The 25,669-nt window shown below is 36.1% G+C and overlaps 2 protein-coding genes across 2 annotated transcripts; one reads left to right on the top strand and one right to left on the bottom strand.

Annotated features, from left to right (window-relative positions):
• Nucleotides 1-940: 940 nt before the first annotated feature.
• LOC120624692 (zinc finger protein 821-like) lies at nucleotides 941-2,895 on the bottom strand. Its single transcript, XM_039891368.1, has one exon. It carries the CDS (start codon nucleotides 2,741-2,743, stop codon nucleotides 2,066-2,068), a length of 678 nt encoding a protein of 225 aa, XP_039747302.1. The 5' UTR covers nucleotides 2,744-2,895; the 3' UTR covers nucleotides 941-2,065.
• Nucleotides 2,896-3,216: 321 nt separating this feature from the next.
• Nucleotides 3,217-24,994, top strand: LOC120624205 (GTP-binding protein 1). The gene is made up of 13 exons (XM_039890608.1): nucleotides 3,217-3,684; nucleotides 5,185-5,296; nucleotides 7,153-7,327; nucleotides 8,440-8,618; nucleotides 9,791-9,954; nucleotides 10,874-10,996; nucleotides 12,162-12,277; nucleotides 12,713-12,857; nucleotides 14,336-14,518; nucleotides 17,674-17,809; nucleotides 19,579-19,712; nucleotides 20,138-20,287; nucleotides 21,838-24,994. The coding sequence occupies exons 1-13, from the start codon at nucleotides 3,589-3,591 to the stop codon at nucleotides 21,988-21,990; spliced, it is 1,866 nt and encodes a 621-aa protein (XP_039746542.1). The 5' UTR covers nucleotides 3,217-3,588; the 3' UTR covers nucleotides 21,991-24,994.
• The last annotated feature ends 675 nt before the right edge of the window (nucleotides 24,995-25,669 follow it).

The raw sequence follows: 25,669 nt of genomic DNA, 5'->3' as shown, positions 1-25,669 counted from the left end.
GTTATACCGCCACTTGTCGGTCCATACCCTTTAGTGAATTCAAATCATAGCTCCATAAAGAACGCAACCAACACATTCGAAGTTATGGATCAATACAAAATATTGCAGACACACGAAGGAGGCACTACCAGACCTCAACCCACGACTGACAACCAAATAGCTCTAAGCAAACCGCGTTAAACTAAGGATAGTTGTAGACATGAAAACAGGGCACTGCCCACTAAATAAACACCTTTCTATTTTAAACCGACTTCAAAAAGGAGGAAGTTCTGAATTCGTCGGAATCTTTTTTTTATGTATGTTACCTGATTACTCGAAGACGCATAAACCAATTTGAAAAATTCTTTTTTTGTTTTAAAGGGCATGCTTTCAAGGTGGTCCCATTTAGATTACTTAGAAATCGGTCGAACTGTTATTAAAAATCAACAATAAAGTAGTAAAGTTCATTATATCGCGTGCACTGAGAAAAGTATTGAGGATACATAAAAAGTATGTATTACATGATTAAAGTACTCATTAATACCTGCAATAAAGTCCGCGAGGGAATATATATAACAATCATAACCAGGTGACAATATTTTTTGCTTTTTAGTTTCTGAGCGTATGTTAAAAGTCGTTTTTTTTTAAATTAATTAAAACCACATTATTATAGGTGTAACGGACAGCCCTCGGCACAGAGCATGCATGGAGACAGATTACGATACACGGTAATGCTCCAATGCAATGGAACGATAGAACTACGTACAGCACAACTTGGATCCTCAACAACACTCCCTGAAGCACTAGGCGACCTGGGCGCCTCAGAGATATAAATTGTACACAATCAGGTACAGTTGCAGTCAAGAGCCAATTTAGATATTCTAAATTCCCAATAGGGCCTCTCCACATATAGAGGTGTATAGCACTAGCCACAGGTTGCCAGGATGAAGAAAAAAACATGTAGTGATTATAAAAATGAATTTATTATAATTTCAGTAAAAGCTTAATTAACTAGCTGCTTAAAAATGCAAAAGCTCTTAATAATATTATATGCACTGTTAAACGCACATTATATTCCTAAATATATCCGTATAAGGAAGATACACAAGTTAAATATATTGCTGCTTGCAGGTAAAATAATTATTTACATCTTAAAAATCTCTGTACACACACTCTAAGATTCTAATTATTTTAAAGGCCCTCACACACTAGGTGGCCACAACTATAACTTATGGCGGCCATATAAAGCACAAAATAACGCAAACAAAAGAATGCAATCTAGTCATTCTGACTTCTTTTAGTTGGTAACATAAACCAAATAAAAAATAAACAGATCACATGAAGGTATTACAGCACTGTATTAACTTAAAATGTAAATAAAAGTTTAATTGTCCATTTAATATTGACAGGAATGCATAAATGGTTAAATTCATCTTTATGTAATAAGGCTTAGTTCAAAAACCTGAAACTATGAGATTTTGTCTTATTTGTACCATTTTTGATTTAATATCTTCCTTTTTGTACTGATTAATAAGTGTTTCATCCATGACTGCTATTTTGAAAAAAGTAAAATTGGCAGCCATCGGTATAGGTAATCACAATACACAAAGCCCTTCATAATATAACAGATTTGTGTGGGTTTTTAGGTACATAGCCCGACAATCCTACTTGGGACATTGGATTCTGAGGGGTTCAAAAGCTCAAGGTCTTTTGGTTAAAACAAGTGGTTACAAATAATTTGTTAAGTTGTTCATTCGCTATAGCAAATAGTTGAATTGTTTATCACCAAAAACATGCCAACTATTATTTTCTTATGTAAAAAACACATTTGCTCCTGGTATTCAAATATTAAATTATACTAGTTATTTGTATCTCCCTGAGTTAAAGCACTATTTCCAAAAATCTTGAGCGCCAAACAGCTTATAGGCCCCACCTAACTTTGCTTATTATAGTAGAAGTTTGGTTAAAGGCATCTAGTGCACGAGGTGCCTAAAATATTAAAAAATTATTTAAAACAGTTTTATTACTGCACTATTATCCATAAACATACAAATCAAGATGATCATATGACTATGGGTGACCAATCTCAACTTTGGTTATGCTTTGCAATGCTTATAGATACATAATCTGTATTTATATTAACATCCACACTAGTATTACTCATACGCCTTGGGGAGGCCATATCTTTTTTCATGGCTTGCCTCCTAGCGGCATATGCGGACATCCTGGTCAATCTTAATTGCCTTTGCTCTGGAGATTCACTCGCTAGCCTCTTGGCTGCGTAGGCTGACATCCGTGCTAAGCGTTTAGCTCGCTGTTCACTTGTCTCTTGCGCTAGGCGTTTGGCGGCATATTCGGACATACGTTTTAGGCGTTGAGCGCGCTGCGCCGGAGATTCATTCGCTAGCCGCTTTGCCGCATATGCTGACATCTTAGCTAGCCTCGAAGCCCTTTCCTCCGGCGTCTCATTCTTAGGCCCCACGCTGATACGCCGCTTTCTATTTTCCGGCGCTAGAAATGTATCTACTATTTCCATGGGAGCTGTATCATCACTGTCTTCATCGCTGCTATTTTCAGCACACTCAGGAATTTCTTTTTTAATTGTAAAGTTAAATGGATCTTCTTCAATGGAAAAATTTGCCGTATTCATATTTGTAGATAAAGATTCTACAGATTCCGTTTTAATTGAGGTAAACCATTTGTTGTTAGATTTTGCTATCACCATTTTCTTCCATGAACAATCGGAAGCACTAAGATCACCCATACTGATTATTTACTGACAGAGGTATCCACAAAATCATTGTCTTGATATTTAAATATAAAAATACGTTTACTACAAGTAAAAAACTTTATATTTTTTTTTAAATATTAATGCAATTGAAATAAAAATAACTCGATCAATGCACTTTTTTGACACTTAAATTTTTTAAAAGCTTTTAAAACTAAATTTAGCTTCACGTCTATAGGTTCTACCCTTTTTGTCCCCAGACCAAAGAGTATATAATCTGGTTCAGTTTGTTTATTTTAGTCAGTTTTTCTATGCGTCCGATTTTATTCTGTACTTATGCCTAACATTTGAGGCAACTTTAGAATAAAAATGTATTTTTTTGAGTGTTAATTTATTCCATTTTCTCTTAGGCTTCAAAACGGACGCAATGTCCTATATCTTTGTTGTGAAACTTTTTAACTATTTGTGATGATCTTTGGTTAAAAGCTGAGTTGTCAAAGAATGTCAATGCATTGTCAAAATGTTGGCAAATGGCAACTCTTCCATCTGTTTTATTTTGCCCGAATCTATTTTCATAACTCGAATTGTAAATTGTGTATGCTAAATGCGAATGAATTCATTGTGTATTGCAATTTCAACTCAAAATATCGTCAAAAGAGTGTTCTTATTTTAAGACTGATTTCCACTATTTAATTACAATTCTCGATTTTGTATATCTTAATTTGATTTTATTATACTGTGGATTAGAGAAAGAAATTTATATTTTAATATTATTCGATTCAAACGTAACTCTAAGCCATAGGTGTATCAGAACAACATTGTTGTGATGACATAATGGTGTAATATCTAGTTTGTGAAAGATATCTGAAAACTTTACGATAATGGAACAGAATATGGACTCTCCGACTTCGGCAAGCCCTCAGCCGGAGCCCGAGGATTGTGACAGTGAGACTGACTACTCCAGTATTAGGGGGAAGGTAAAATTTTTAAACATGTTTTTGTTAGGTATTGATTGTTTACATCATTTTCGCGCGAATCATTTCATCATAATAGACCTAAACCTTTTATTCACTCTTTAAGTGTCGCATATTTTCCGACAAAATTGGTTAGGCATAGAGCGTTAGTAATAAAACAATGTATGGCTTTCTTGTTTTTTGTTACATATATTAAATTATGGAAAAATGTGGGAATGACCTTTTGGAAAAAGAAGATCATATTACTCCCCAGAAAACTAAGTTAGGAATTGCGTTGATCATTCAGTTATTGCTGAATGAAATAAAGGTTAATAATAAAAGCATATTTTCACACATGTATTTTCAATTTAATATAATAACATTTTTATATCTTGATTGAATGTATAGATTTTTTTTTACAATATTGCATGCTATTTGGCAGAATTTAACTAAACTAAAAAGTGTTTCTTCTCTATTCATATGAATACAAAGTACCCAAATTCGCACAATAAGGCAATTTGAATTTGAAAAAGTGGTTTTGAATACTGTAAATATTAAAAAAAATAATAAATCAAAACTAAGAAACTTCTTTAACTATCAATTTTCTAAGCACACATGTTCTGTTATTTCTGTGCTTCTGAACAACGTATTTGAATAAAATCCCAATCCTGTTTTCATAATTGATGAATGATTTAATTTACTTTTAACATTATAAATCAATTAGTTAAATCTATTTCCTATTATTGTTACTATTCAATGTATGTTGCAATATTGCATCATTATCTGTTCAGGAGCTATTTATCTTGAATCAAAGTAATAATGTTTTATTGTGAAACATGATATATGTCATAACCATTACATAAATATATAAATGATTAAGTTCTAATGAAATTTTGATTAACAATGTAGATATCATAAAATAATTATTTTATAGGACACAGGGTACACACATGGGCTAAGTGAATGAATGAACAAATGCACTTATAGTACACCACACACAGATAATTCACAAACTGCAAATCTAATAAAACATTAAGGTTGAAGGTATAATTTTGCGGCCTTATAGCAATCCCATCCAGGCAACCAAAGGCATAGAAGAAAATACTAAAGATGCTTAGGTGGTACAACATAGGTGTCTGAGTTACGAATCATTTAGAAAGAAAAAAGTGCTATGTGACATTTTTACCAGCATAGATACTAAAATCGTCTTGCTCACATCCTGGGGAGGCTGGAAAAGATTTCTTATAGAGATAAGCTTTCCTTTATACACTTCATGTATCACATGTTTGTTCACAATAACAATAGGTATATGGTACATAAATAATAAATCCAAATACCTGCCAGTTAATATCTGCCATACTTAATTGCACCACTTATATGTCACTTTTTGCCATTGTCAGTGTTGAGAATATTGAGCCTGAATTTAGTTTATATTTGGTTTCTGACCAAATAAGTATGGGGATAAGTCCAGGAAAAGAAGAAAAAGAAGAGTTTCTAATCCTCTGTTAAAATTGTATGTTTTAGATGATCTTGGTCAGCCCAAATGCAGATGAGTATGACCTGCTTCGCAAACACCTGCTTGAGAGGCTAGATACAGGCAATGGAGAAGTCATCTATGATATAGGACATGGAGAAGGTAAGTGTGTGTTACATAGCCTGTTTTTTAGGCTGTATAATGCTACAACGTTTTTGTTATCCACAATATAGGGCATGGAGAAGGTATGTGTATTACATAGCCTGTTTTTTAGGCTGTATAATGCTATAATGGTTTTGTCAGCTATGATATAGGACATGGAGAAGATATGTGTGTGTTACATAGCCTGTTTTTTAGGCTGTATAATGCTACAACGTTTTTGTTATCCACAATATAGGGCATGGAGAAGGTATGTGTATTACATAGCCTGTTTTTTAGGCTGTATAATGCTATAATGGTTTTGTCAGCTATGATATAGGACATGGAGAAGATATGTGTGTGTTACATAGCCTGTTTTTTAGGCTGTATAATGCTACAACGTTTTTGTGTACATAAGATAAGAAGGCTAAAGCTAGTGTATGTAATAACATTTTGCAATAAAAAGTAATTGCCCTTCAGTAGATAAGGAAACTAAGTATTATGTGAAAGTTTTTATCAGTGCAGTGTTTGTAATTCTTTCCAATATATTTGATTATCTCCATTAGATAAGCTCGGGACCTGAGCGCAATAGAGATAACTAATTAGGTACTAAGGTGGAGTGTGGTAATTATGAAACCTAGAAGCTCAATACTACAGTAAGGATACAGGAACCCAACGCGGGTATCTAAATAGAACAATGGTGCAGCTTTTTTGCATATTGTTGTGGGGACCCCCACTATTGCCTGAATGGGTATTTTCCTCGCACCAGTGGAATGTTGAGACTATAAGACATGTCTGCATTTACCACGAGATTAAAGTCGTCGAACTACTTTTCTTTTTTTTTTATGTTAGTTTGAGAAATGAAAGAAAAATAAGATAGTCCAATGGTTAGGGATTCCGTCTTCTTACGGGGCGGCCGATTTGGACCGCCGGCACGAACTGTTTTTGGAGTTATGTGCGTTTATTTAATTATTGCAATTATTATATATCATTTGCTTTAACGATACCTGAATGCCTGAGAGTTCTCAATGGCTTGTAAGCCTACCAATCATCACTGGGCCAGCTTTGTGGATAAAAACCTAGACACCTCTCAGTCTGAGGAGACCCGTCCCCTATTGGGCAGGTAATGAGTAGATGTTATAAATATGTTACACATATCCTAACCTCAGTATATCGCACTGTCAGCTACGTCCCACAAACCTAGTGGATTTGTTACAGCCAATTAGTTTTATTAGTTAAAATTAAAATTGCACTTCGTTGCACCCGTCTGGGTGGGGTAAACACGTAATTTATTTATTTATTTTAATTCAATCAGTATGGCTAACACCAATTACACTAATTAAATACATGGTAGATTAAATTATACAGATTGAAACTAGAACAAAAAAAAAGAAAAAAGAAAAATAAAACAAAAGCCATAAATATAACAAGATCATTCAAATAACTTTACAATATTTATAACTTCTAGTAACTATGCTATGTTCTTGCACAATCAAGTTAAGTTAAAAACATGGTGCAATTACATTTCTCACAGTTACTGTAGGCAATGGTTAAGAAAGGTGTTTCAAGGATCCGCAAATATGTCACAGTGAGCAGTAGCGTGCATAGAGGGTATGCACAGGGTATGCAGATGATATAAAACGAAGAAAATCTCCAGTAAGAGTTATAAAAAACTTAAGGATAGGCATTGTAAAAGTTATGGAAAGCCTGCCCTTGAGTATTTATAACTCGTACTGGCGATTTTCTTCTTTTTATATCATCTGCATACCCAGTGCCGCTGACAGTGAGGTGACTCCGCCATCAGTGCATTCAGCGCCGGAAGAGTGCGAGGAATGGGAGATCATATTGTACTTAGAAACATTTTGTCCGTTCGTCAATAGACGGCCGGGGCCTGACGGAGGATGAGTACAGCGCGTCAGTGGCGACGCTGCAATCGCTGGTGAGCGGAGAGCGCATATCGTGCGTGGAGCTGCGCCGCTGGGACTGCGGCACCGGCCTCACGGGCCAGTACCTGCTGCGCACGGAGCTCGACCACAACGACTTCATGGAGATCAGGTGAGATTGATGGAATCCAATATATATCAATAATAGTAGGCTATGTAACTAGTATGCTAACTTGCAGTTTATATTAAGCGCGCTAGCTGTAAGCGAGCGCGATGGGAAAGCCGAGTGTAATAATCAGTGCCTACGCGTTTCATACGCCGTTTTTCATCACAATTGCGCGGAAAAAAACAAGCTAAACTTGTCAAATTCGTTCCCGAAAATAACTTTCATTTCACTACATTTTGCTGTTTTTTCCACTACATATTAATAAACTGCGTATTATCAATAATATTGCCTGGGTATTGAAGAATAGAAGTATTGATTTAATAAATAAAGATTAAAGAAATTAAATTAAAAATGAAACCAGGCCTACTAAGGTATTATTGCTAAGCGAAAAACCTCCTCTAGAGAGAGGTACTGCTCCATTAGGCCTTTAGAGGAGAATAGAATAGAACATCTTTATTTGCTGAAGTTGTCATCTCAAGCTTGCGATGATAACTGCAACCGACGGCTTAACATGCCCTACGGCATGGGGATAACAGAAAAAATCTATTCCCAGAACCAAATAAGTTCAAACATGCAAACCACAAAACCAATGATGCAATTGGTCCGCACAATATTACTTTCTACAACGGTGAACGAAACTATCTTAAATAGACAGTTTGGTATCAGTCCTCAAAAGCATTTGAACTCTGCCAAAATGAACTTGGCCGGCTTTGTGGACGGCTTGGACTTTGTCTGAGAGTTGACACGGTTCCTGTAGTTGACTGATATCACGCATTTCTCATGTAATGTACGCATCATAAGTGCCATCTATAAGGACGGCCGAGTGGCGCAGTGGGCAGCGACCCTGCTTTCTGAGTCCAAGGTCGTGGGTTCGATTCTGGTCTGGGTGTTTATGTGTATATTATAAGTATTAATGTGTATTATATTCATAAAAAAAAAATATTCATCAGCTATCTTAGTACCCATAACACAAGCTACGCTTACTTAGATGGCGATGTGTGTATTGTCGTAGTATATTTATTTATTTATTATTTATTTATTTAAGGGCCAATTTGAACTTTTGACTTTGACTTTCGATTGTAGATTGACAGTGACTATAAATTTTCGTGTTTTCGCAGAGTGGCGGTAGTGGGAAACGTAGACGCTGGTAAGTCCACTCTGCTGGGCGTGCTAACCCACGGCGAGCTCGACAACGGGCGAGGGTACGCGCGACAGAGGCTGTTCCGTCACAAGCACGAGGCTGAGAGCGGGAGGACCAGCTCCGTGGGCAACGACATCCTGGGCTTCGACAGCATGGGTGAGGATCCTACTACTTATAGAGCTGAAGTAGTTTGTCTAAGCTCGTGACTCTCACAACAAAATGCAGTGGAATCATAGATTCTACCGAGAAGAAGCCGGCAAGAAACTCAGCAGTTGCTCTTTTCCAACATCAAAAATTTACATTTTATATTTTAACATTCATTTTTCTATCTTGTGAGAGATGAAAGCGGAGCCGGATGCTTCCAAGCAACCTTGTCATTAAGAAACTCATCAATTGAATAATAACCTCGCTGTAATAAATGTGTTTTAACACATTCTTTAAACTTATGGATTGGTAGGTCCAAAATTACCTTAGGAATCATATTATAAAAGCGTATACTCAATCCCACAAATGACTTCTGCACCTTTCGCAGACGATATGCAGATGTCACTAATAACACGACATAACCTTGTATTGCCGACTTGAATTTCAACTGAACACAAACAACAAGTTAAAAACTAGGATAAGCCGTATTTTCATAATTAAAATACGACGCACCTCATTCGTAACTTTTCTTGTAGTTAATGAGTATTCTGGAGGTGGCGCTGGTTTATTTGTTGGTAGGATTAGTTTAAGGTATTTGTTTGCGTCCTGCAAACAAATACTTTTAAAATATTCATCTATATCGATTACTAGAAATTTTAATTTATTTTTAATTCTGCAGGGGCTATAAACCCAGGACACTTTTTTAGCGTTAATATTTTCAATTACGGTCCTTGGTACGATGGATCATCGAATGGATTGGCTTCATTAAAAAAAAAAAAAAGAGTGAGGGTTGGCGTGTACACTCGTGTGTCGCTCAAAAGTACGTCCAGCATCATCATGATAATGTGATAATTTATCATCCGACATCTGCAAGCTGCCTGACTTGCTTCCCTCTGCCCAATATCAACGTACCTTCATTTACGGTCGATAAGCGCAGTGGGCAGTAACCCTGCTTTCTGAGTCCAAGGCCGTGAGTTCGATTCCTACACCTGGAAAATGTTAGTGCGATGAACATGTATGATTTCATGGTGTTTATCTGTAATCATAAAAATATTGATCAGTCAGCTTTGTACCTATAACACAAGCTACGCTTAATTTGGGGCTAGATGCCGACGTGTGATTGTCGTAGTATGTGTATTTATTATTTATATCTTTGTAAATATTCTACGACAATACGATTATAGGAAACGTGGTAAACAAGCCGGAGCATGGAGCGCTGGACTGGGTAAAGATCTGTGAGAAGTCGTCGAAAGTGATTACGTTCATCGACCTGGCGGGACACGAGCGGTACCTCAAGACCACCGTGTTTGGCATGACGGGGCACGCGCCAGACTTCGGCATGCTAATGGTAAATATACTTGTGAATATTAAGGGTTAATACACTTGTGCATGTTAGTGGTAACCATATTCGTGCATGTCCGTAGTTAATACACTTGTGCATGGTAATGGTAACCATATTTGTGCATGTTAGTAGTTAATACACTTGTGCATGCTAATGGTAACCATATTTGTGTATGTTAATAGTTAATACACTTGTGCATGGTAATGGTAAACATATTTGTGCATGTTAATAGTTAATACACTTGTGCATGGTAATGGTAAACATATTTGTGCATGTTAATAGTTAATACACTTGTGCATGGTAATGGTAAACATATTTGTGCATGTTAATGCTTATTACACTTGTGCATGGTAATGGTAAACACATTTGTGTATGTTAATAGTTAATACACTTGTGCATGGTAATGGTAAACATATTTGTGCATGTTAATGGTTAATACACTTATGCATGCTAATGGTAAACATACTTGTGAATGTCAATAGTTAATACACTTGTGCATGTTAATAGTTAATACACTTATGCATGCTAATTGTAAACATACTTGTGCATGTTAATAGTTAAAACACTTGTGTATGGTAATGGTAAACATACTTGTGCATGTTAATGGTTAATACACTTATGCATGCTAATGGTAAACATACTTGTGAATGTCAATAGTTATTACACTTGTGCATGTTAATAGTTAATACACTTGTGTATGGTAATGGTAAACATACTTGTGCATGTTAATGGTTAATACACTTATGCATGCTAATGGTAAACATACTTGTGAATGTCAATAGTTAATACACTTGTGCATGTTAATAGTTAATACACTTATGCATGCTAATTGTAAACATACTTGTGCATGTTAATAGTTAAAACAATTGTGCTTGCTAATTGTAAACGTACTTGTGCATTAGTAAAAAGATTATATTGTCCGTAGATTGGCGCCAACGCTGGTATAGTTGGCATGACCAAGGAGCACTTGGGACTGGCGCTGGCGCTAGCCGTGCCCGTGTTCGTGGTCGTCACTAAAATCGACATGTGCCCGCCCAATGTGCTACAGGTAATTGACCTCTAACATACCTTTACTTTAAAATATAGAAACTGTGATAGCCCAGTGGTTAGAAATTCGGCTTCGCATTCGCGGGGCCGAGTTCGAATCCCAGTATGCACTCTATTTTTTATTTTAATTAAATATCACTTACTTTGACGATGGAGGTGCAAAAAATGGTGAGAATATCTACATGCCTAAGTACTCCATAATGTTCTCAAAGGCGTGTGAAATCCACCAATCCGCACTGGGCCAACGTGGTGGGCCCTAACCTTTCTCATTGGAGGAGACTCATGCCCTGTGGCCCGGTTATTATTTGATATAATGACTGTAGGGTTTTTCGAAATTCAGATTCCCCATTTTTTTACGTTATTACGATTTCTTCACCAAAACAACTATTATCTTAAAACAAATTCAATAACCGGTCATCAACCGGGTTTGAATTAACAGGTAATTAATTTACTTTACTTTAGTGTCAAGATAAAATTTTAAAATAATGTGTTTAATTAGTTTTATATCAGAATACTTATAAGTGACTCAATCGTTACTATAATTAGAATATGGTTATCACTGGTCATTAGATTTATCGCAATGTTTCCAATAAACTAATGTCATTGGTACTTATAGGTGCCAGGACCCGGGTTCGATCCCCGGCGGAGACAATCGGGAAATTTAATTATTTCTGAATTTTCTATGGTCTGGTCTGGGGGAGGCTTCGGCCGTGGCTAGTTACCACTCTACCGATAAAGACAAGCGATTGAGCGCTCCGGTACGATGTCGCATACAAACCGATTAGTATGGGTATGTGTTAAATATAACTGCCAAGTACTAGTTGGACTCTGGCACGAGGGTTTCCATTATCTATAAAAACAGCAAAAATTATGTCTGTGTGTTGTGAGCCCCTTAAAATGTTTTTTTTTTATATTGGTAAAATAAATACATCTGTGATAATTTCAACTGTATAACAATTCATGAGATACAGCCTGGTGACAGACGACAGACAGACAGACGGACGGACGGAGAGCGGAAATTTAGTAATTAACCCAGTTTTACCCTTTGGGTATGGAACCCTATAAATGGTAAAAAAACTGGCGCTATTTATAGCATAGAAATTGGGTTTACACAATCAACTTTGTATGGAAAAGTACAGAATATTATATTCTATGTTCACTTACAGGATAATTTGAAGCTGCTAATAAGGATCCTGAAGTCTTCCGGCTGCCGCAAGGTGCCAGTGATGGTGAAGACCAAGGATGACGTCATTGTTAGCGCTACCAACTTCGTTTCTCAGAGGTAAGATGAGTAAAAATTACTGGGTGTTATCAGTGGCGTTTCTAGGGTCTTGAATGTGAGCAAGCCAAGTTACTTTAAGGACTTATTTGAGTTACCATGACCTATATATCATTAAGACAAATAATTTTAAAATATTTAAAAATAAATTGAAAGAGCATCTTCTGAATCAATGTTATTATGATTTAAATCAATATTTAGGTTAATTTAAAAAATTATATAACACTAGTTGTACCATGGCACGCTTCGCTCTGGCACATTTTTATGGAATGGATGAGAAATAAGAAATAAAACAAAGAATACATTAAATATGTCAGTTATAGCAATCTTCATAATATGGTGTGGAGTTCGAAAGTATCGAAAAGGAACTCCACACCATATTTCGTTTTTTTTGTAATACTGAATTGCTTGGTGCTTGACTTGCCGTGGTTTTTCCAGGCTATGCCCGATATTCCAAGTGTCGAACGTGACGGGCGACAATCTGGAGCTGCTGACGATGTTCCTCAACCTGCTCAAGACGAGGATGCCCTCGACGGACGACAAGCCCGCCGAGTTCCAGATCGATGACACCTACTCCGTTCCCGTGAGTATTACTTGCGGATGGACCACCTTAGTCTGCACCATCACTTACCACCACGTTGGATTGCAGTCAAGGGCTAACTTGTCCACACTATGCCAAATATCACGGCAATAAAATACAAACTCTTCCTCGTTTATTCTCTTTTCTAGAAAAAACTGATGCAACTTTTAACTATACAGGATATTTTTTTTCAGTGCGGATATTTTAATGTGTCATACATGAACCAAATAGATGAACATTTTTTTTTTTTTTTTTTGTTTTACTTAACGATATAGAAATTAACGGTTACAAAAGATTAGTCCGAGGAACTTGCGATCAACGTTCTCGCACTCGGTCCTATCGTCGCAGCGGTAATTCCATAAAATAAAGCGTAACAATAACTTAAACTATTAATATTGAAAAACCAATTACTTTCCTATGCATGCCGCACATAACGATGTTTTTTTTTTAATCCACTACAAGTTACCTCATGACTGCAATCTCACTACTCACTTGGTGGGAAGTGATGATGCAGCCTAAGATGGTAGTGGGCTATTATTTATTTAGGTAGATACCTATAACGAGTAGCCATGGTTTGCTTATTTTATGTTCGGACCTGGTATATCTCTTTGTATATGTATCTTTGTAAATTTTCTCGGTGGTGCACAATAAAAGTGTATTCATTCATCCTCTATACATATATTGGTTTCATTTCCCGATAGTAGAAATGTTTCTGACATGAAAATAATATTAATATGAATCGATTGAGCGTCAGAGAGACTTATACTGTCTGTTCTGTTTTAATGCACAAGCTATGTTTAGGTGCAGGATTCCGAACGTTGTGGAAAATTTATTCCAGAGACATTTTTACTAATTTTAGGCTTTTTTTTATAATTGTCAGGCTTTTTGGAAAAGTAGTGAGTAATAGTTACTTTGCGTGAATTTGTGAGCTTACCAGAACCGCGGCTTATATTATTTTTTGTATCTATTTAAGGACAAAACGGAATCGTAAGCGTATCTTCCCACAGGGACCTGTACATTTGCCGGGATTAAAAGTATAAGTCTATGTCACTCTCCAGCCCATAAAATATCTCTATGCAAAAATTCACATCAATCCGTTGCACTGTTACTGCTTTATTGATAAACAAACAAACAGTTGAGTAGTTGAGAGGCCGGAGAGTAACACAAGCGACTTTTGTCCTGTCCATGGTCCTGGAAAAACATCTAATTTCCATAAGAGTGGTTTACAGGAACATAAAACATTCCTTCTTTCTCGACCTAACAAAGTAACTAAACGACTTTATTTTTCGCAAAGAATTAGTTGGTGGGACGCAGAATAAAGGAGACACCTGACGTTCTGAAGCACTGTTCCGAGTTCATGATCAGTGTCTTATTCCTCCTGGCAGATTTGAAATTAGCACTCTAGCGAAGCCGCGGGTTGAAGCTAGTAGTGTTATAACCAATATAATAGAGTTGCGTGTCTTACGTGTAATAATGACCAGGGTGTGGGGACGGTGGTGTCCGGCACCACCCTGGCCGGCGTGATACGTCTCAACGACACCCTGCTGCTGGGACCAGACCCGCTGGGCCGCTTTACGCCCATCACGGTCAAGAGCATCCACCGCAAGAGAATGAGCGTGGCGGAGGTGCGAGGGGGCCAGACCGCAAGCTTCGCGCTCAAAAAGGTACTTTCCATTTTATTTTATTGAAGTTAAACTTCTCTAGAATCGTTGTGATTTCAAACTCGATGAAACGAAAAAATTAGTCCATAGAGACAAAAACACAAATGTATAGGATTCAGCCGGCGAGGGAATGAGATTGAATACATTACACATTTTGTTTCCTATTTTAAGTTACCAAGGAAACCGAATATTATCTAGATTAAGAAACAAACACATAAATGACATAGGACAGAATGAGATCGAAAACATTATACATTTTTACCTATTCTAGTTACCATGGAAACTAAATAATACACCTTACATTTTTATCCTAATAGTTCTGATACTCTACATCCACCTCAATCTCTCGTAGGCTACTTTTCAGAAGTTACACCGTGTGTGTAACTTCTGTAAATAAATTGCACTGGATTATTTTTATTTGAGACAGAAAACGATTACATATTATAAAAAAAAAAAAACATCGATTTATAAATGCCAGAGTTCAGAGCTAACAAACATAGAAAAAATATACAAACGAATTGAGAACCTCCTATTTTCGTAAGTTCGTTAAAAATAGCTCTTAAATCTAAATAAAAAGAGAATATAATATGTAATCCACAACACCTATCCACATAATATTGTAAGGAGCGATACAATGAAGATACAAGTTACAAAAATAATCTTAACTGTACGACAATATACACATCGTCATCTAGCCCCAAAGTAAGCGTAGCTGGTGTTATGGGTACTGAGATGACTGATGAATATATATATTTTTTAATGATATACATACAAATTTATCAAATACATATAAACACCCAGACACTGAAAACAATTCCTGTTCATCACACAAACATTTTCCAGTTGTTGGAATAGAACTCACGGCCTTGAACTCAGAAAGCAGGGTTGCTGCCCAAAGTGCCAATCGGCCTAATTAAAAATTAAAATTAGTGCTCATAGCAAATTAATGCTAAATCTCTTAGTGCTAATAAAAGAGAAAGAAAAAACAAACAAAAGGAATAGAAAACTGATTAAGTGATATAAAAGAAATATTAAATAAAAAAACACATTTAAGTTAGGAGACTAAATTAGTAATCAGAGAGAATAATTATAATAAATTATGAATAATATAATAATAAATACTCGGTAATAATACAAATATTTCAATAAGCTTGAAGAACTTCATTGATAGTTTGATTTTCTTGTTCCATCATCATCATCATTGGGCTAGTTCATCATTGAAATCAGTGTGTATTTTCTCAAGCCTATTAAGCTAACGGCGCGCTTACCAATCAAGAAATCTGTCACGGCACCCGCGACCTTACCTAGCTAGTTAATATAGATACTTACTTGTTAGTTAGGCAGATAGGCGCATAGAAGTAAAACATTATATTCTCCTGTTTCAACATCCTCATTATGAAAGTAATAAAACCATAGTAAATAATAAACTTTGACAAACAATTAAGAAAAATAAAAGTGTGAATATGCATGAGCTAGGTGATCTCCTCACAATTTTTCAAAGTGCCACAAGCCCGAGACACCGTTGCCCAAAATCTATTAAGAATATATATATTTTTTAATTCTTTTGAATTGAAAAAAATGTGTGTTTTAATGGAGTGGTATCTAGTAGAAATGGAAATAAATCCTGACAAGTTTTGAAGCTGTAGAAAATTGAAAAAAAAGGTATATCTTAGGGGCGTTAAACGCCCATTTTTTTTTTTTTGTAATTAAAACAAAAAATCGTAAAAAACACCGATATCTGCCTCTATGATTATTTTACCGACCGACATTATGGCGGGATTTGAACGCGTCTCATATATCATATTGTCCAAGGGCGCCCCTATTACGCCACGGATGCGTTATGAGGGGTCGACGAAATTGTGACTCCAGATATAAGACAATTTATAGTATGTGAGTTTAGATATAAGAGTACTAATGCATTCAAATGGAAGATTACTTTAAATATTTTGTCTCTACACGGGTTTCAATTAACTTAAAACTTTTTTTTTTATATAGAAATAGACCTATTTATAACGCGTTCATGCTTAATTTTACTTTTTTATAGCAAAAATCTATAAATTATATAATTAAATGGAAATAAAATCACGAACGGTGGAATGTCATGTCTGTCTTGTGTAATTTCATATATGAAAGTAAATAAAATTAAATAACGGTTCTTTTAGTTTATTAAAGGTCGAAGGGGTTTGAAATCGGGGTTGGCAGAGTTTATTTACAGTAAGGATCATTGTTTTGTACCTGTTTAGTTTAGGTTAGGTTCCCAACGACCAACATTGTATCTAGTTCTTTAGACCGGAACACAGCATGACAATAAAGCTGCTTTTCGGCGAAAATAAATAAATATACTACGAAAATACACACATCGCTATCTAGCCCCAAAGTAAGCGTAGCTTATGTTATGGTTACTAAGATAGTTGATGAATATTTTTATGAATAAGTAATATAGATGAAAACTTATAATACACAGATAAACACCCAGACACTGAAATTTTAATGTTCATCACACAAACCTTTTACCTTGCCTTGGGTTCAGAAAGCAGAGTCGATGTCCACTGCGTCGACAGACAGTTAAAATAAGTATGGCAGTAGAACTTCCCCGGACGAGCTCTGTCACGCTACTACTTCAATAATCTCGTACTAAAGGATTAGTACCAATCCGGTCCAGCGCGGTGGACTACGGCCTTAACCCCTTCTCATTGTGGCAAAGACCCGTGCCCAGTAGTGGGCCGGCAATGGTTTGATATCATGGTGATGAAAGGTACGCTCGCAATTATTACTCGCTATCATTCACAGATGTTGATGATAAATTATACATTGGCTTAGGAATCTATCCTACAGTGATGTAGAAAAGATAATAAAATGATTCTTCCTACTTCAACAGATTCTTTAAAATAAGCCCAAACTATAGACATTCACATAACACAAACCCACACTCACACACGCTTACACACACACACACACACACACATACACACGCACGCACTAAACAAGTCGCTGCATGTTTTTATTGTTTTTTTTTCTTGTATCTTGCGTTAATTGTTGCGACACAGTTTATACTACTGCAACAGTTATCGTGGCACCATGTTTATTGTGTCAAGGGTACAGACCCTTACCAATATTCTGAATAAATGAAATGAAAATAAATCATTTGTTCGCAACAGATTAAGCGTTCCCAAATCCGCAAGGGAATGGTGATGGTGTCTCCGGCACTGAACCCACAGGCTTGCTGGCAGTTCGAGGGCGAGATTCTGGTGCTGCACCACCCCACCACCATCTCCTCGAGATACCAGGCTATGGGTATGTTATCACGAAATGAGTTATATTATGCAACCAAAATGGTTTTATATATATATACTACGACAATACACACACCGCCATCTAGCCCCAAAGTAAGCGTAGCTTGTGTTATGGGAACTAACACGACTGATGAATATTTTTATGAATAATATACATAAATACTTAGAATATACATATAAACACCCAGACAATGTAAAACATTCATGCTCATCACACAAACATTTTCCAGTTGTGGGATCGATTCCCACGGCCTTGCGCTCAGAAAGCAGGGTTGCTGCAAACTGCGCTGATTGGCCGATCGTTGTGGCTATGTGTGCATTTGTGGCTATGTGTGCATTTCAGGCATTTCTGTTCTACCAAAAGCTGTACTGTACAACGCACCGCTATCAGTTGTTATGCGTACTTCAGGTGATACTCAGAAATAAGATTGAAAATAAAATTAATTTAATTTTTTTATAAAATAATATTTTTTACAGTGACTCTGCAAATGCAAAAATTCAATAAACGTATCGATGTTATTTTATTTTATTTTTATTTATTTGGGACAGAAAACAATTACATATTACAACACTTTATAGCTCTTAAATCTAAACAAAAAAAGGGGTTAATATGTAATCCACAACACTATCCACATAATATTGTAAGGAGCAGTAGGGCGATACGATGTAGATACAAGTAACACTTACTATGACATCTTTAAATAAAAAAAAACAAAACAAAAAGGAATAGAAAAACTAATTGATTGATTGATATAAAAGAAAAGAAAGAAAACACATTTAATTTAGAAGACTAAATTAATAATCAGAGAAAATAATATTAATTTTGATTTTTGTTGAATGTTTCTATATATATACTGGGTTAAATAAAAATACCAGAAAGCTCCCGGCCTTGTAGTTCCTATCATTAAAACTAACAACTTTTGATCTACGACTTTTCAAAGTTTAGTATTAATTTATTTCATATAAAAAAATAATAAATCATGGTGTTTCTGTAAACAGTGTCATTACACTGTGAAACAGTCAGGTCATTGACCGCACGCGTGCTTTTGCCGATGTAACATTACAGAGTAGGAACAAGTAGAGTATTGAATATTTAGTATTTCGCCAACTATGGAGTTACAAATAAGTATTACAAATGTTATTATTTTTCATGTAAACAACTACAGGCCAAGAGCTGTCTGGTATTTTTTATTTAACCTTGTATAATACGTACATACATACAAATATATAATACAACCAGTTTTCCCTGACCGATTTCGAACCTCCTTCGAACTTCTTCAATTGCGTGCGCAAACATAGGTACACTCTCTTAATCTCAACAGCCTATTATATATATATTAAAAGTACATATATATAAATATATATACATATATAAAAATATATAAATACTAATAGCGGGCAAACGAGCAAGTGGGACATCTAATGTTAAGTGATAACCGCCTCCCATCAACATCTCCAGCGGCAGAGGAGGCACCGATGCGTTATTAAGGAATTTGTTTATCCGCCTCATAACAGTCCACTGCTGGGCTAAAGGCCTTCCCAACGGGAGGTTTTGCCCACAATCAAATTGCTAATCGCTGTAGATAGTAGTAGTAGCATAGAGGACGTTGCTGGCCGTTCTCAGTTTTATTCTCTTAGTCGCCACGTACGACCGCGAGAAGAGAAGGGTTGGTGACAATTGTATCCTGACCTGCCGTCACCACACGGCATACAGCTTAGATTTCTTTGCGCTTCTCGCCCAATCAGTGAATGCTCGTTATCTGTGTCCAGTGCACTGCGGCAGCATCCGGCAGACGGCTTCGATCCTCACGATGTCCCGAGAGTGCCTGCGCACGGGCGACAAGGCGCTTGTGAGGTTCCGCTTCATCAAGCACCCCGAATACCTCAAGCGAGGACAGCGTATGGTAAGTCCATATTTCGCACCACTCAAAGCCAAAGACAGCAGGAACTCTTCAGCTTTATATATTTGTTTCGTTACCATAAACTTAATTACAATCTAAATACCTTGCACCATGGAATTATACCCACTGATAATTAGATAACAAAATAAACTTAACTAAGCTAAAAACAAACAAATATAATTTTGGCAGTGACATATCTGTGGTGTTGTTTCTCCCAAACAGAGTATCGCCTCAGCGTTATGCTGTAGCAGTGGTTTTATGATCACTGCTACAGCTTTGATTTTCAGGCGACCTCTCTCGACATCCCGGACCGGCCAAGAACTGCTATTTTGGTGGCATTAATTGCATGCACTCAGTGTCTACTAAATAATATGGTTAACTTCTTTCTATCACTATGCAAAGCTGATTAACACTCTAGTACAATATAGGTGTTCCGCGAGGGCCGCACCAAGGCCGTGGGGAACGTACTGCGGCCCGAGCCCGCCGTGACGGGAGCCCGAGCGCCGCCCGCGCGCCCCGTCCGCCAGTCCGCGCGCACCGGCCAGGGCTCCACAGACCACCGCTCGACGCCTCACACAGTAACAGACTCTTTATTTAACTTGATCTTATATCTTTATATATATATTTCTTGTGTGCGTGTGTATGTCACTGAACTCCTCCTAAACGGCCGGACCGATTTGAATGAATTTTTCGGTATGCGTTTGGGTGGCACCCTGGATGGTTTAGATTCACAAATCAGCCCGACAGATGGCGCTGGGGTCCGCTAGTATATTATACTTCATATAACAATTGATGAATTTCTTAATGACAAGGTTGCTTGGAAGCATCCGGCTCCGCTTTCAGCTCTCACAAAATAGAAAAATGAATGTTAAAATGCAAAATGTAAATTGTTGATGTTGGAAAAGAGCAACTGCTCAGTTTCTTGCCGGCTTCTTCTCGGTAGAATCTGCCTTCCGAACCGGTGGTAGAACTACAAGACAGACTACAGACAGACGACGTTTCAAAAGTGCTTATATTAGGCCTACTTGAAATAAATGAATTTTGAATTATGATTTTTTTGAATCTTATTACTTATGCAACAAGACAGCTATTGGGGTAATTTTAACACGAGTGTTATCATTTAGTTAAAAAGAACAGAGAGCTCGATAGTTGAAATGTCTAATTACGTATATTTAATATACCTAGAATTTATATCAATTTCAACACTTTAAAATTACCCTGATTACGCAACAGTTGCATAAATAACTATAGGCAATAAACAGATTTACTGTCATTATTCGACGGCCGATTGGCGCAGTGGGCAGCGACCCTGCCTTCTGAGACTAAGGCCGTGTGTTCGATTCCCACAACTAGATTTTTTTTCTGTGATGAACATTAATGTTTTTCATTGTCTTGGTGTGTATATTATTCATCAGTCACCGTAGTGCCCATAACACAAGCTACGCTTACTATGCGGCTAGATGGTGACGTGTGTCGTAGTATATTTATTTATATTTTTATTTTATTACGACACGGCCAAAAACGTACGGACTTAACGGATAAAATATATCAAACGTAATTAACGGCACGGCATTTAATCATAATCTACAAAACAGCTACATTCGGGATAACTGGTTTAAAATTACATTCATAGACAGTTATGTGCGCTCATACATCCATCCCTTTCACTTCACCCTTCATTACGTTTCGTTTCCCACAGTTATTTTATTTATTTATTTCCAACTTACGACTAGTTTACAGGAATTAACTAACTAATTATTAAGTAACTTGTTAGTATTAGTTAGTATTACTAACTTTTGGATAGAAGCACGCGTTAGTATATATGTGGAAATCCATGCTATATGATGAAAATTAAACTTAATTTGCTATACTCCGCGAAAAGTAGGAGAGTCTGTCATTACTTTACAATGTATACAGTTATTCATTGTAAAGTCAACATCTCCCGAGGATGCTCCGGTTTCGGAGCGAAACGTGCGTAGAGGGTACATTGCTGAAGTCCTGTTTGGTGTGAAGTATAAGGATTGAAGAAATTACAAAATACACCATACGGATTCTCCTGCTTATCGCGGAGTATAGCAAATTAAGCTTACTTTTCATAATTACTATCTTTGTTTTTCAATGCATACAGCAGCAACAACAGCAGCCGCAAACGACGGAAAGCGACGTGACCGCAGTGGACTCCCCGTTCGAGGTGCAAGCCGACAAGCGAGCAGCCGCGAGGCGCCGCAAGAGACACGACAAGCCTCCGCCCGCACCGGCGCCCGCACTCGCCGCCAACTAGGCACGCAGGCAGACAGACACACATACAGACATCACACATACTACCATGGAGTAGTGTGCCCCGACCCCAACAATCCGCCGTCAACTGATACACATATATAGCCACATATAGATATACAAACATCACACACACAGACATACACGATCACTACCCGCGAGTAGTGTGTACCCAGCCCACAACAATCCGCCGTCAATTGATATACATAGATAGAAACAGAGACGCAGAAAATCACTTACACAGATACATAAAAACGGAGACCTTCGCACGCATAACCTAACCTAAATTTATTAAAGATTGTACCACACATAATCCGCCGCCTTATACACACAGATAGAAATATAGCCAGCCCTTAAAGCATTGATTTATAAAAGGCGGTCGACGTCGTGTTAACTCGTATATTGCGCGATAGAGATGGCATTATATCGCCCGCCCTTAATGTCTCAGTAGACATACACAGGTTACACAACAGAGAAATACGCTTACATTTTCGTCATGCAAGAAATATGCCTATCAATCCGCCTTTAACTAGTTACAGATATTATGAAGGCATAACACAAACAAACGATCAATGTATGTTCAGTATAAAGAAAAGGTGCCAGCAACTGAACACACACACACACACAGATAGTCATATATTACGCACACAGACCTATACGACTACTGTCAGATAGCGCCCCAGTAGGCTCTGATACTTTTTTATAAGCAATAATAATCATAGCACTCATTGTAGTTATAATTCCATATCGAAATTTTTATCTATTATAGTACTTAATAGAAAATTTATATTTTACTATACGAAATTTTGTGAATGCCAATAAATTTTTAATTCTAATGTACAAATGGCTAAAGTTACAACGATGTACAGCCACACTCATATATTTTAGTAAGCACATAATTTTTGTATTCCTGCTATAAAATCGATATACAGAAACCTAATGTGTAGGAATTTAAGTTTATTGTTGTATCGAAATTTGCGTCAAGATATATGGTGCACGTTAAAAAAATGTGTAGCAGAAGTGACATAGAAAGCAGAAGATAAATGTTATAGTGAAAGTTATTTTAGAATGTGAACGTCGATGTTGAAAATGACATACAGTTTCGAAGCCTAGTTTTGAGTTCGCTCACTGTTTTATCATACGGGCAGAACGTTTGGCACCCTTTGTGATACTTATCGTTTTACGTGGTATATTATTTTGTAACCCCTTTCCGAATGACCTTGTTTAGATGGATATGTAAAGTAAGTTCGCTCTTCCATACAATAAGTAATTAGGGCATTTACACTCTTAAAATTTGCTTCATGATGGCACTAGTTTGGTAAAATTGTTTTTGAAAATATTCTAAATAATTGAAATATATAAATTATAGCAGTTATAACTTTTATTTTCATTTTACATTAACTTTTTTATAGAATATAGTCCCGTTTTTTAGAGTTTAGATAGTAAAGCAAATATAATTTTATAAAAATGATTCACAGTTTGTCTTCTCATATATAGAAGTAAATAGTTAATAAGCTTTATGTTGGCTGCAATAATTATTTCCAAAAAAGAATCATTGAGTTACGCTCAAAACATTAAATTCTGTACAAGGTTCAATCATGACCTTCTCTTCTCTTGAATGAATAAATTAAAAAATAAAATAGGGTGAAGTCTCTTCTTCAATGCACATCGAACAAAACAAACTACATATCAACATTTAGTTTTACAAAACTGTCTGTAAGGGCGGCCATATATGGGCCGCTTGAAGTTGTCGCGACCATGTTAAGCTGTAACTGGATAGCATATTACAATGCTCTAAAATTGAACGAGACCGGATTCTCGTCTCGTAAGCTAAGTGAAATTTCGTCGTGCGCTTAAACTGTTTTAAGACAGTATGATTTTTAAAGCTGTCGATTGGTCTTGTTCAGTTATCCCCTCCGTCCCAGTTACCGTCATTATCACTATTTTACAGGCCGACAGGTCTTCTCCGAAAATGCATTGGGTTTATGCTGTAGTCCGACACGCTGGCCAATTGCGGCTTGGTAGTCTTTACACAGCTTTGAAAACATTATGGAAAACACTCAGTCATGCATGATTCCTACCCTTCGCCGCTAAAGCAAATTTATATTTATTTTACATAAACCTACAGTATTAGAGTTTTAACCACAAGACTATTACTTATCAGTCGAATTGTCAACTGTTTTAGCAGTATACAGGTCGCTCTAAGTATATAATATGCATAAGAGGCCTGTGTATGGCCACTCTTAGTAACATGAACACTAAAAACCCTTTATTTTAAAATGGTTCAGACTAGAAACTACACATTAATTTCATACCCTGTTTATATTGTATACATTACTAAATATCATCAACACAATATGATTGTATTGTAAAGAACTATAAAATCGTTTGCTTAGTGAAACTTGTATGGACCTTGTTCTCTACATTTCCCACTAATAATATATTATATCAAAGAAATCGATAACTTTTTCGTAAAATACTTAATACTGATAGTGCAATTTGTTTTCACTGGAACACAAGTACAAATTCATGTCCAATACTTATGCCTTGAAAATGGGGATATGTATTGTAAATTAGCATCTGTGTTGGAAATAAGTATAGGAATTGAAATTACCCATAATATAAGCATTACCAAAAAACTGGAGATTAGTTTGTTACTACAAAATACACCCCCAAAAAAGGCAAAAAAATTGTGCTTGTTGAATTCTGACGGTGATTTATTTCTGGATATAAATTACTTATTATGAAGGAGATATTGCAGCTATCCACTGTTTTGTGCTTATTGTATCCAGTGGCTCCCTCCCTTATTTTAAATAGTATTTCCGCCTATAAATGGTCTACCAATGCTACGTTTTCGGGAGTGTCCATTCCATCAGCTTGGGACAACAATGCAAACATCAAAAAAATATTGATTATATTTTGTTTGTTTGAAATTCGAATATATTTCGTAATAAGAGCAAAAGGTTTTTTTTTTGTTATGTTTGGATTTTACTGTATAATTTTATGACATGCAGTTGTTTTTACAAAAAAAAGTATGTCTTTGTTCTTTTTATATTAAACTCTCATAAAAAAAATTATTTTATTTTTATTTATTGTGCGTAATGTTGATATATGATGCTCATATCATAATAAAAACATGGAAAAATTAAAGTTTTTATACATCTAGTAAATAATGTTTTGGTAAGTACATAAGATTGTATGTTGTATCAAGTCATACATCATTTTATATTCCATTATAGTGTTGCTAGCATCTCATCCATTGCTCCATAGACCATATCATCTACAGTATTCACTTTCAGTACCATTGTATTGTGATTTTTCTAGTATAAGAGGATATTTTTATTGTTTTTTGAGAAATAAAACTAGCTGGAAGTGTAAAACGCTTATTATTTTCATTATATAATCTAAACTACATAACAAAAATCTAATTTTCCTAGCTTATCTAAAACTACACCTACTTGAAACTAAACCCATAGTTGATAAAGATTATACCCAAAAAAAAGCGTGAAATCATGTTCTATTATACTTTTTGTATGACACATACCAAAGTTATATATCCATTAATTAAGATCATAGTGCTTAAATTAATTGCCAAGTTCAAGAAAGTCTGCGTTTATTAGGTGACAAAAACAAGTTTAAACTTGCTATATAATTTATTTATATATATCTAAGTCTAGTAATTT

The sequence above is a fragment of the Pararge aegeria genome, chromosome 6 (genome assembly GCF_905163445.1).
Source record: "Pararge aegeria chromosome 6, ilParAegt1.1, whole genome shotgun sequence".
Taxonomy (NCBI): Eukaryota; Metazoa; Arthropoda; class Insecta; order Lepidoptera; family Nymphalidae; genus Pararge; species Pararge aegeria.
This window is presented reverse-complemented; position numbering and strand designations above follow the sequence as displayed.

Coding starts and splice junctions, on each gene's coding strand:
- LOC120624692 (XM_039891368.1), bottom strand. CDS start 2,743: ATGGGTGATCTTAGTGCTTCCGATTGTTCATGGAAGAAAATGGTGATA.
- LOC120624205 (XM_039890608.1), top strand. CDS start 3,589: ATGGAACAGAATATGGACTCTCCGACTTCGGCAAGCCCTCAGCCGGAG. Junction 12,278..12,712: donor ACCAACTTCGTTTCTCAGAG/GTAAGATGAGTA, acceptor TGGTTTTTCCAG/GCTATGCCCGATATTCCAAG. Junction 12,858..14,335: donor ATGACACCTACTCCGTTCCC/GTGAGTATTACT, acceptor AATAATGACCAG/GGTGTGGGGACGGTGGTGTC.